The 12,618-nt window shown below is 62.2% G+C and overlaps 1 protein-coding gene across 1 annotated transcript; it reads left to right on the top strand.

The window, feature by feature from the left end:
• Positions 1-2,866: 2,866 nt before the first annotated feature.
• Positions 2,867-3,282, top strand: LOC129147654 (keratin-associated protein 11-1). The gene has a single exon (XM_054710580.1). It carries the CDS (start codon positions 2,869-2,871, stop codon positions 3,280-3,282), a length of 414 nt encoding a protein of 137 aa, XP_054566555.1. The 5' UTR covers positions 2,867-2,868.
• The last annotated feature ends 9,336 nt before the right edge of the window (positions 3,283-12,618 follow it).

Here is a 12,618-nt window from a genome sequence, read left to right as displayed (position 1 = left end):
GACTCCGTGCTGCCTTCCATGGTGGCGGGGTGGCTGGTTGGGGGTGGAGGTGGAGGGCTGAGCAATAAAGAAAAAAAGAGAAAAACTCTTGGACGTGGACAGCGTGGTGATTGCCGGGCCGAGAGGGGGTGGGGAGGGGAGGGGAAGGGGGTAACGTGATGGGGGAACCGGACGTGGGTGGCGGGCGGTGTGTGGTGCCCAGATGGTGCGTGTGGAATGTGCCCCCGGAACCTGGATACGTTTGTGAACCAGTCACCCCAATAAGCTCAATAAAAAGGGGGAAAGGACTGTGTTACGTTTGACCTTGGCGAGCCCTTGGGCCTCCATGAACGTGGGCTTCCTCCGGTGGCAGGACAGCCTTGCGGGCGTGGGGCCGTGGGGCCGCGGGGCCGTGGGGCCGTGGGGCCATGGGGCCGTGGGGCCGTGGGGCCGTGGGGCTGTGGGCCGTGGGGCCGTGGGGCTGTGGGGCCGTGGGGCCGTGGGGCCGTGGGGCCGTGGGGCCGTGGGGCCGTGGGGCCGTGGGGCTGTGGGCCGTGGGGCCGTGGGGCTGTGGGGCCGTGGGGCTGTGGGGCTGTGGGGCCGTGGGGCTGTGGGGCTGTGGGGCCGTGGGGCCGTGGGGCTGTGGGGCCGTGGGGCCGTGGGGCCGCCGGGCCACGCCTGGGGGGCGTCGTGTGCTCCGGAAGTGGGTGGCAGGTCCCCCAGACCCTTCCTTTGTCACCCCGGACACTCCGCGGGGAAGAGGAATGAAGTCAGAGGGAGGGCAGGGAGTGGGGTCACGGGCGGGAAACGTCCCCCGTGTGACCTCACCGCCACGGCGTCTGCGCCGGCCCCTGATTCACCACGAGGGGAAGCCCTTCCCACAGCAGCTGCGACCCCGCCACTCAGAGACGACCCGCCCGCGGCCGGCGCCCGCCCTCCCCACCCGGCCCTTCCCACGCGGAGAGCGTCACGGCATCGCGGGCCTCGTCATCGCCCGGGAACCTCCCGACGCCCGGGCACCTGGGTCCCGTGGGAGCGCCGGCCGGCCCCTGGGAGCCGGCCAGTCCCGGGCGTCCTCCCGGCGTCATCAGCCTCGATTCCAGGCCGGCGCTCCCAGTGGCTTCGGGGCTGAGCAGGGCGGGCGAGGCGCCTGCGCAGGGACCTCGGGTGCGTTCCCACCACAGCCGGGCGCCGGGCTCACGTCTAACAGGCCGTCCACCCGGGGCCCCTCCCGCCTGAGCCAGGGAAGACGCCATCGGGCCGCACGTGGTCTTGGCGTGGACATGAAGGCGACTGACCGCCGGCCGTGGCGACGGACGCGCTTCCCGGGCTGAGATGCGGGTGCGGTGCAGAGGCCGCGGCGTCGGGGCGTCCGGAAGGCGGGGGGGGGGGGGGTGTTGCAGCGGGTGAAGTCCCAGAGAACGGGGATCGCATGTTTCCCAGGAAGCGACACGGGTTACATGTCACAGCTCGCCGCTCACAGCCCCTCCTTACCCAGGCCCATGCCTGCCCCCCTCCCCCGCCGCCCTGACCCCTGATGGAGGCGTGACCCTGAAGAGCCCTGGGCGTGTCCCTGATAGAAACACGTCCTATTTTTAAAATACATTTTTATTGATCTCAGAGAGGAAGGGAGAGGGAGGGAGAGAAACATCCATGATGAGAGAGAATCACTGATCGGCTGCCTCCTGCACGCCCCTCACTGGGAATGGAGCCCACAACCTGGATATGTGCCCTGACCGGGAATCGGACCTGGGACCCTTCAGTCCGCAGGCCGACGCTCTATCCACTGAGCCACACCGGCCAGGGTGATTCGCATCCCATCTGCAAGTGTTTGTGTGAAAGTAAATGTCTCCGACTCGAGGGGGCACCTGGAGGGAGACGCTGCACCCCTTAGAGCAGGCGTCCTCAAACCACGGCCCGCGGGCCACAGGCGGGTGTTTCTGCCGTTTTGTTTTTTTACTTCAAAATAAGCTGTGTGCAGTGTGCATAGGAGTCTGTTCATAGTTTTTTTTAAACTGTAGTCCGGCCCTCCACGGCCTGAGGGACAGGGAACCGGCCCCGTTTAAAACGTCTGAGGACCCCGGTGCAGAGGAACACGATGATCCCGTGGGCACAGCGGCCGTCTGTGAGTCACTCGTGTCCGTTCCACTCGGTGGCGATTTTAGGAGTAAAGTTCGTCCGCGGCGCCGAGAAGGGACGTGGCTGCAAACAGCCCTTCGTGAGCTCCCACGCCCGCGGCCCTCGGCCCCCTGCGGGCAGCGGCCGCCCCTCGGGAGTCTCCGAGCCAGCCCTGACCCAAGGCCGCGTCCTCTCCCCGCACAGGTGACGTCACGCCTGACATCACGCAGGGAGGCCGCCTGGGACGCCCGTTAGCGGCGAGCACGGCGAGTTGTGCTGGGATCATCATAGGAGCCGGCGGGGCGGGGGTGCGGGGGTTGGGGGGGGCGGTCATTAGTGCTGGTCGGGGGAGAGTGGACGGGGTGGGTGTGGGCGATGCCGTGTCACTGCCGGCCGACGCTGCGTGTCCAGCCGGAGGGCGGTGTGGGCTGCAGGGCCGGTGGCTTTGAAGCCGCCAACCCGCCTCTCACCCGGGTCTGAGCCCAGAACACAAGGCCGTGACGCAGCCGCCAAACCACTAAACTCGCTTTACGAGGACGCAGGCTGCTCAGGGGGCAGCGAACCCGCAGGTTCCCAGGATGTTCTGAGGCCGGCGGGGGCGTGGATGGGGCGGGAGCCTCAGGAGCCGGGAGAGCAGGCGGGGCCGCCCACCTGCAGGGACGCATAAAAGCCGCAGGGCCCCGGGGACGCTCACAGCTGGAGCAGCCGCAGCCCTAGGCACCTCTCCTCCGCCTCTCAGCTCCGTCCGCACCTCCCCGCTCCGCCCGCACCATGTCCTACCACTGCTCCCCGAGGAACGGCTCGGCCCGGCCCCTGGCGGGAGCCTGCCCCGTGCCGGGCGTGCCGGGGGCCCCGGGCTCCACGCACGACGTGGACTGCCTGAGCGGCATCTGCCTGCCCAGCTCCTTCCAGACGGGCTCCTGGCTGCTGGACCACTGCGCCCAGGAGCCGGGCTGCGAGCCCCCCGCCTGCCCCCCGGCCTCCCGCGTCGCCAGCCCCGGGCGGGCGGCCTGCTCGCGACAGACCGCCTGCGTGGCCAGCCCCTGCTCCGCCGCCTGCAGCCGGCCGCTCACCTTCGTGTCCAGCAGCTGCAAGCCCGCAGGCAGCCCTGCTGTGTGCCCGCCGGGCGGCGCCCCCCGGACCTACAAGCGGCCCTGCGTGTCCAGCTGCCGGAGGACCTGCTGAGTCGTGGGCCGGCGAGCGAGCGAGACCCCGTGACCTGCCCGCCGCCCGGCCTCCTCGCCGCCGCCCGGAGCCCTCCCTGCTGCCCTCCCGGCGGCCGGTGCGCCTCGGGGGCCTCCTGGACGTCCCGGCTCCGCGGCTGCGTCTCCTGCTCCTGATTTCTTGCTTCTGAGGGAAGGAGCTGGTCTCGCTCGGTCCCTCCCAATAAACCGCGTCACTCGGCCTCCACGTGTCTCTAGAGTCCTTTCTCCTCGGTCCCTCGTCCCTCGGGGCCCCCGCTGACCAGGCCTGGTGTCCCCTCCGTGGGGCGGGGCGCAGTCACTTCCGTGAAGGGAAGGGAAGCCTGACCTGGGGGGGCGGGGGCGTGGGCAGTGGGGCAGGCGGGGCCCCAGACGTCCTGAGCGGAGGAGGGTGGGGGGTCGTGTCCGGCCTGAGGCTCGCCGGCAGCGCCCCAGCCTCAGGCCCCTCACCGGCCGCCGGCGAGCGAGAGCTCGGGGCGGGTGAGCCCGGGGGAGACCCACAAACACGCCTCGAAGACACACGTGGACTTGAATTCCGGAGCCGGCTCTGAGCCTGCTCCTCAGGGACACGCTCATGGAACGGACCGTCTGTGGGTGGTCAGCCTGCCGACTCCTTGGACTGTTCTAGATGGGAGACGGCCTGGTCCTCTCGTCAGAGACGCGCCGGGTGTGTCCGCGCTGGTGTGGCTCAGGATGGATTTCCCGGGAAACGCAGGCGGCGTGTGGGCGAGCGGGCCGGGGCCGCGGGGAGGGTCCTGTCGGCTCTGTGGGCGCCGTCGGGGCGTGTGCAACGTTCCTACCGCCCCCCGCCCCGCGGTCAGCGACCCTCCTCACAGGAAGGCGAGGACGGGGGCGCGGGGACGCTCCCCAGGCAGGACCTGGCTTCTGCGCTGCGTCCCTCCCACCCCCTTCTCGGAAGCCATCGCTGCCGCTCAGACGGAGGTTTATTCTAGAACACGGATCCCGGGGGGCCCCGGGCGGCCCCTCGAAGCTGCTGCTTGCTCGCCTCACTCCCCGTTTATTCCGCTCGTTCCCGTGGGATCAGGGGCCCCGCGGCTCCTCAGCGGCGGCCGGTGCTTCCCAAACCCGTCTCTGTCCTTCTCTCCGGCAGCTTCCGGGTCTCAACAGAAAGCGCGCGAGGCCAGAGCCGGCTCTGCTTTGGTTGTGGCTGTCAGTTCTCCCCGAGGAGTTTCCGCCGATTTCAGGGGGAGGGGGAGGGAGAGGGGGAGACAGAGAGACGCATCGATGAGCTGCCTCCTGCACGCGCCCCATCCAGGGCCCCGGCCGGGGAGGAGCCCGCCGCTGAGGTAGGTGCCCTTGACCGGAATCGAACCCGGGACCCTCTGGTCCGCAGGCCCACGCCCTATCCACGGAGCCAACCGGCCGGGCCCTGCTCTGTCTTCGATGCAGATGACCGGCCGCCTCCACGCCCAGGCGTGTGTCCCGGCGCTCCCCGCGGCGTGGCTCAGGCTGCTCGGCTGATGGCGGGACGGCGACGGCGTTGCGGCTGCCCCGCCCGCCAGGTCCTCGCCTTGGCTTCTGTTTGGGGAATCAGCTGTTTTGCTATTAAAGCTCTTCTATTTGAACTTTTTTTTTTTTTTAAAGGTGTCATTAATTGCCCGGCCGGCGTGGCTCAGGGGTTGAGCATCGACCTATGAACCAGGAGGTCAGGGTTCAATTCCTGGTCAGGGCACATCCCCAGTGTGGGGCACGCAGGAGGCAGCCGACCAATGATTCTCATCACCGATGCTTCTGTCTCTCCATCTCCCTTCCTCTCTCTGAAATCAATAAAAAATATATATATTTAAAAATGAGCCAGGACATAGCAAGATTGGAACGAGCATGCGTGTTGAGAAGAGGCCCTCGGTGAAGCCACACTTCCTAATGGGGAAGGGGTCGATGTTCCCGTCCGACGGTGACAGCGGCCTCCAGGACCGCGTCCCTGCCCTCACGGTCCCTTCCTCTGAGGCCCAGCGGCTCGTCTCGCTCGGGGACCCGCCCTCGGGCCGAGGGGCCTGGGACACAGGGGCCGGCGTGGCGCCGAGTCTTTCTCAGGTTTTGCGTTTGGAGCTCAGTGTCTGGGGGCCGTGGGGGCCCTGGGCGCTGTGGGTCAGGCCCCGGGGCCGTGGCCGTGTCCACCGGCCGTGGCACTTCCTCCGAAACCAGGGCCGTTGAACAGTCTGCGAGTCACGGCCTCCTCGGCGGGGGCCTGGGCTCTCGGGTCTGCAGCGCGGTTCCCGTCCCCCCCCTCCACCCCCTTCCCACCCGCTACCACCTTCCTACTCCCCCCCCCTTCCCACCCCTCCCTCCCCCTTCCCACCCCTCCCACCCCCCCCGCCCCGCGCTCCGTGCCGGGGACACAGGGGCCGGCGCCGGGCACGGCTGCTCACGACCGAGAGGCGGAGCGGCTTCCCAGCTGTTTCTAAAAACCAGCATTTTCTCTTCTCTTTTCAACTCGTTGCTCTGCAGTTTGTGTGCATGCGGTTCTGGTTCTGGTTCTGGTTCTGGTTCTGGATAAAGGGAGGGCTCTAGTTCAGCTGACACCGCGCGGCGTTTATCTGCATAATTTCACATCAGGCGCCCGGTGACGGCCGCTGGCTCACAGGAAAGCGTGTTTATTTATTTTTTAAAGAAAGCTCGCAGTAGTCACTTTGCGAAGGAGATGCTGACAACACGAGAGAAGAGCATTACGTGGCGCTTTCGTCCCACGCGTTATCGGCAGAAATAACCCCCCCCCTCGGGGTAACCGGGTGAGACGGAGTGGGAACTGCGGGGGGCGTGGAAGGTAGGGGGATTCCTCATGTCGTCAGCTAGGCTTGCACTGTCCATCGCGAGGCTCTGACATGGACCATGACCTGGCATGCACCCTAAACCCGTGTCCCCCTGAGTGTCTGAAGGGCCAGTCACGGTCAGCACCCCCCGACGCCGCCCGAGGGACGGGGCGATTCCGTGGACGTGCGGCTTCCTCTGCCAGCCGCCTCGCGTGTTCTTCTCGCGTGTTCTTCGTTGGCAGGTGCACACAGGCACAGTGTGTCAGACGGTGACTGGGTCAGGAGGCCGGTCACGTTCCGGGGTTCATTCCTCGCCCACCCTCCCCCCCACTCAGCCAACAGCCGTTTCCTACGCTCGCCTTCAGGGCACGCGCCGTGTGTCCTCAGGGTGTTTCATCGGAGCTCACGTAAGAGCAACAGGTGTAGGGACTGACGTGTGTGTGTGTGCGCCTGCATGCGTGTGTGTCTGCATGTGTGTGTGTGTGTGTGTGTGTGTGCACGTGTGTATTAACCGACTTTAATCCCAGGCCGTTTTGTTAGATTTTCTAGGCTAAGCCCTGCCTGGGGGGAGGATGAGGAGCTGTGGGTGCTGGGGGAGGGGACCAGGTTGCCTGGGGATTATGCTGAACGGACGAGCAGGAAGGAGCGGGACAGCTCAGCAGACACGAATGCAACTGGTGTCTGAATGAAAGCCGGAGTGGGAAGGCCTTAGGGGAACCTGACAGAGGGCCCCTGCACAGCGGTTTAGAGCAGGCTGGCTCTCCCTCAGTGTCCCCCTGTGCGCCCCGACCCCGGACCTGGCTCTGCCCTCGGCCCTGGCCGTCCTGATGGCTAACAGACGCCCCCGACTATAACCTCTGACCCAGGGTAGCATTCGCCCGTGCTGTCCTCTCTCATGACCACGCCGCACACCTCCTAACCAGGCATTGGAATGACCCGGGGTAGCAGGCAGGGGGCGGATTTGCTGCGAAAAGGTCACATTTCAGCAGCTACTCCTCGTGAGCGAGGCCCCTGAGCAGGTGAGACTGTTCCCACCGATGAGAGTGCCGTAAGCTCAGACGTTGGCGAGCGGGTTTCCGTGCCCCCGGGGCTCGGTGACCTTGGAAATGAAACGTTCCCGACGCGCCGTCCGTCCGAGGCTGCAGCCGGCCTGTCCGCGGCTGTGCCGACCACTCGCTCGCCCGCATGGCTGACTCATCCCAGCCTGGTGGAGGGGGAGGAGCTGCGTGGGGCTCGGGGGGAAGGTCACCTGGGGTGCTCGGCTGTCGCTGAGCTCTGTGCCCATTTCCGCCCTTCTCCTGCCGAACCCCCATCCTTCAAGCGGCCTTGGGATTTGGGGGGGGGCGGTGAGCTCTGAGGAAGGGCAGAAGGAAGCCTCGTGGATTCCCCCCGCCCCCCTGGAAAGGGGAAGGTTCAGAGCAGATACCAGGAAGGAACAGAAAACTCCCAAGTTCCCGTGAAATCCTCTTTGTGGTGAGAAGCCAAGGCCGGCGGGGAGCTCAGCTGCCGGCGGTTTATCGACGGCCTGAGCGGAGATTGGCTTTAAGTCCAGGCGCCGCCCCGGCCTCTGGAGCCCCCCGCCTGCCCGGGGCCTGTCTGAATTCCTGGCCCAGAAACCGCGGGCGTGCTGGGGGCTCCGTGTGCGGAATGACGGCGGACGTCGAGTGGGTGACGGAGACCTAGTCTCCACGCTTTCTAACGCAATAGGGTTCCAGCTGGCTGTGGCTGCCCACCTGAGCCTGCCCGTCCCAGCTTCCCTTGCAGCTACGCGTGGCCGTGCGGCCACGTACCGACCAATGGGACGCGAGCGAAAGCCATGAGCCCTCTGACTCTAATTCCTAGCCGAGCTGGGTGTGTGTTTCCTTGGCCAGTGTCTTGCTTGCTGGGATGTGGGAGAGTCAGGACCCCCGACCAGGACCCCACGTGGGTTCTGTCTTTGGAGGACGGTCGGACTGGCGGCCACACTGCCTGCCCCTGCCCTGCTCCACGGGAAGAACAAACGCCTGCCTTTCAAAGCCGCACTTCTTCGTCCTGTTACAGCAGCTGAGAAAGACAGTTACGTCGTTAACACACTGTTTTGTGACGAGCATTGGGGGGGATGCAGGGGGTCATTGTGCTCATGTTTATAGTAGTGGCGGTAGGTCGTTTAGAACTTATCACGCTGAGCCCTGTCCTGAGGGCTGTAATGCATCAGGCAACTGGACCCTCACAGCAGCCCCGCCTCCGCCCCGGGAAGTCACGCTCTGGCTGTTCCTGCTTCGCGGGTCTAAACAATTGCACAGACGTTCAGGGTCTCGCTAACCCTACACGGCTGGCCCGGGTCCAACGCAGGCGCCCTGGCTCCGAACCCGGCCCCCGCTCACCGGGTGGAACGTTGACTCTGCAAAGCTTCCGGTCTCTGGCCTTTGCAGACTGGACACACGTGTGATCCGGGGACCGTTTACCACCCATCATGTCAGACGTTAATTTAAACGCCCCGTGGTGAGGGAAATTTCTTTTGAGAGACGACTTCTGCGCATGGGCCACGAAGTTTCAATTGCACTGTACGGACGCGCCCGCACGTGGTATTTTGTGGAAGAGCCACACTCAAGGGGCCAAAGAGCCGCATGTGGCTCGCGAGCCGCGGTTTGCCAACCACCGGTCTATATATATAGCTGTTAGAGTATAAACGAGTGTGTGTGTAGAAAGAGGGGGTGACGAGGGGAGTTACAGTAAGAGAAGTGGTTGGGCCGCGGTTTGCCGACCACGGGTCTATATATAGCTGTTAGAGTATAAATGAGTGTGTGTGTAGAAAGAGGGGGTGACGAGGGGAGTTGAAGGAAGAGAAGTGGTTGGGCCGGGGGTTGGCACCTGGCGGCGTGGGCCCCGGGCGGCCGATTGGCCGGCTGTTGGGCCCGCACGTTGCTTCGGGGTGGACGCTGAAGCCTTCTCACGGCGTGCGCTGCCCTTCCTGCCACGACCCTGAAGCCGCATCGTCCATCGGCCGTGACTCAGGCGTGTGCACTCGTGTGCCTCTCGGAGGGACGGCCCTCACTGCTCCAGACTTTAATACACGAAACAAACATGAAAAAATATCGGAGGTGGAATTTCAGAACTCCGTGTCTTTATTTCATCTCATTTCCACTCTGTTGTGGTTCATTCATCTCCAGGCAGAAATAGGGGAGAAACGGGTTATTTATTTATTAAAAATCTTTTTTTCTTTCAAATATTTTTATGGATTTCAGAGAGGAAGGGAGAAAGAGAGAGAGAGATAGAAACATCAATGATGAGAGAATCATGGATCGGCTGCCTCCTGCACGCCCCACATTGGGGATCGAGCCTGCAACCCGGGCATGTGCCCAGACCGGGAATCAAACCCTGACCTCCTGGTTCATAGGTCAACACTCAACCACCGAGCCACATCAGCAGGGCTGTTTATCCATTTAAAAAAAAAAAAAAAAAACTTGAAAAGACTTCTCAAACTTAAAAAACTTCATTAGACAGACTTACTTCTTTATAGTGTTAATTCTGCTTTTTATTCAAAGTGATAAAGATGTAAACTCCACTTCTCTACTTTGGGTAAATTTCACTACATTTTTTGGCATCTTTTCACCACAACTTGCGTCTCGAAAGAGCTCCCTACTCATCTCATTTTGTCTTTTTAGCTTGTTTTCATCTCTATTTCCTTTTCACGTAATTGAATTTTACGGAGGTCACAACATTGGCGTTCTTTAAACTTTTCCCTCTTTTGAAAAAGACATTATTTGGAAAGTGCTTTGCTTTCTCTTCTTGAGTTTAACGTTTCCATCTCATCTGTCGCAGAATTCGGCCGCCAGCTGTAACAATGATTTTGTTTTGTGGCGAGATTGCAGCTAAGTTCCTGCGACCCGCTGTGCTCCCTCCCGGTATTTAGAGTAACTTTGCATAAGCTTTTTGCCTGAAGTTTAGGCAGCAGCGGCCATGGATAACGTCTCATAACCCAGCTTTATTTACAGAGAGCACACGGTCCACTCTATGTCGAATAGGGTTGTTTTCTTCTCTTTACCTTCATCATGCGTCCGTTTCCTCTCTCCTGCTTTTTTGAGTTTTGCGAATGTTTCTGTTTCCTGAATAAACACGTGAATTCCAGCGTTGCCACGTGGTTTGCATAGAACCTGATATAGTCTGTTATAAATATTTCTCTCTTTACTGCGTCCAGCACGGCTTGAGAGTGGACAGGAGTCCTGAGTAGGGGCGACGGGGGATTGAGAAAAGGAAAGAAGGAGACAGACACAGAGACAGAGGGAAAAGCTGGGACCGGGTGGGACAGCTGTCCTCTGATGGAGGGACAGTGACCCAGAGCCGGTGCAGCGTGTTTATTCTGTGCAGCATGATTCCAGGAAGTTTTACTAGAGTTCAAGACAAAGGAATTATGTGAAATCATGGTTAAAGATCAGGCTGCAATTCTTCATTCTTGTGGCTTCTGTGTAGCTGTCACTCCTGGCTGAGCCCGGATAATTGCGTCTGTTTCTTGCGCCTGGCTGGACTTAGATAGCGAAACCCACCCCCTGGCACCTGAGCTAAGGGTCAGGCTGACAACACTCCTGCCTCTGGCCCGGTATGTCTCCAGGACGTGGCTCTGCCAGCGCCACTGGACTCAGCTGACAATAAAGAAATGCTCATGTGCCTTCCCAGGCGCTCTCTACAGTCTGTCATTTGGGGAACACTGTGGACTTGGGAAGCAGAGGGTTAATCCCCTCCCCACATTATTTAAAGCCAATTTCAGCCCTCGCTGGTGTGGCTCAGTGGATAGAGCGTCGGCCTGTGGACTGAAGGGTCCTGGGCTCAATTCCAGTCAAGGACACGTGCCTGGGTGATGCTCTGGTCAGGGTCGCAGGTGAGCGCTGGTCCCAGGTGAAGGATGGTCGCAGGTGAGGGATGGTCCCAGATGAGACTGGTCCCCTGCACAGGTGTATATGTGCATGTGTGTGTGCGTGTGTGTATGTGACATTTATGAGCTTTTCTTCATTTCCGTCTGTGAGAGGACAGTTTTTTTTCTGAGTGATTCCCCCCTTTTATCTCCAAAGCACGATTTCATCTCTAAGAGGTGGGTCTGCACCGGAGAACCCGGCAAACAGGCCGGCAAACGGCTGGCTATTTCAGCTGAGCGTATGGCGCCAACCGTGAGCTGGGAAGAGGCGGAGCTGCCGCATCACAGATCTGAGTGCGCGAGGCATCGGCGGGGACGAGGGGATGAGGGAAACTCCTTCCCACCCGCTCAGTAGCCACGTCCCTCAACCTCTCCACCTGCGCCCTCCGCAGGGCTGCTCCCCACTCAGGACACGAGGCCGAGGCCGAGGTGCTGGCACTTAGACCTGGTTCTGCTGCTGGGAGAGACCGTACTGTCTATTCAGAGTGATGGGACCTGTCACTCCTTCCTGGTGTCAGACATGAAAGAAAATTAGTAAAATGTATATGAAAACCTCCCTCCTGTCAGAGTGAACACACCCCTCTTTGTGCAGTGGGCGGGGGAGCTTGGTGTGACCACACCGTGTGCAGTGGGTGTGGACGGAGCTGGGTGTGAACACCCCGTGTGCAGTGGGTTTGGGGGAGCTGGGTGTGAACACCCTGTGTGCAGTGGGCTGGGGGAGCTGGGTGTGAACACTCCGTGTGCAGTGGGTGTGGGGGAGCTGGGTGTGAACACCCCGTGTGCAGTGGGTGTGGATGGAGCTGGGTGTGAACACCCCGTGTGCAGTGGGTGTGGGGGAGCTGGGTGTGAACACCCCGTGTGCAGTGGGTGTGGATGGAGCTGGGTGTGAACATCCCGTGTGCAGTGGGTTTGGGGGGAGCTGGGTGTGAACACCCCGTGTGCAGTGGGTGTGGATGGAGCTGGGTGTGAACACCCCGTGTGCAGTGGGTGTGGGGGAGCTGGGTGTGAACACCCCGTGTGCAGTGGGTGTGGATGGAGCTGGGTGTGAACATCCCGTGTGCAGTGGGTGTGAACACCCTGTGTGCAGTGGGCGGGGGAGCTGGGTGTGAACACCCCGTGTGCAGTGGGTGTGGATGGAGCTGGGTGTGAACACCCCGTGTGCAGTGGGTGTGGATGGAGCTGGGTGTGAACACCCCATGGGCTGTGGGTGTCGGTGAGCTGGGTGTGAACACCCCGTGTGCAGTGGGTGTGAACACCCCATGTGCAGTGGGTGTGGATGGAACTGGGTGTGAACACCCTGTGGGCTGTGGCTGTCGGTGAGCTGGGTGTGAACACCCCGTGTGCAGTGGGTGTGAACACCCCATGTGCAGTGGGTGTGGATGGAACTGGGTGTGAACACCCTGTGGGCTGTGGGTGTCGGTGAGCTGGGTGTGAACACCCCATGGGCTGTGGGTGTGGGGAGCTGGGTGTGAACACCCCGTGTGCAGTGGGTGTGGATGGAGCTGGGTGTGAACACCCCGTGTGCTGTGGGTGTGGATGGAGCTGGGTGTGAACACCCCGTGTGCAGTGGGTGTGGATGGAGCTGGGTGTGAACACCCCGTGTGCAGTGGGTGTGGGGGAGCTGGGTGTGAACACCCCGTGTGCAGTGGGTTGGGGGAGC

The sequence above is a fragment of the Eptesicus fuscus genome, chromosome 3 (assembly GCF_027574615.1).
Source record: "Eptesicus fuscus isolate TK198812 chromosome 3, DD_ASM_mEF_20220401, whole genome shotgun sequence".
Classification (NCBI taxonomy): Eukaryota; Metazoa; Chordata; class Mammalia; order Chiroptera; family Vespertilionidae; genus Eptesicus; species Eptesicus fuscus.
The sequence above is the reverse complement of the archived record's forward strand: the minus strand, read 5'-3'. Positions and strand labels throughout refer to the sequence as shown.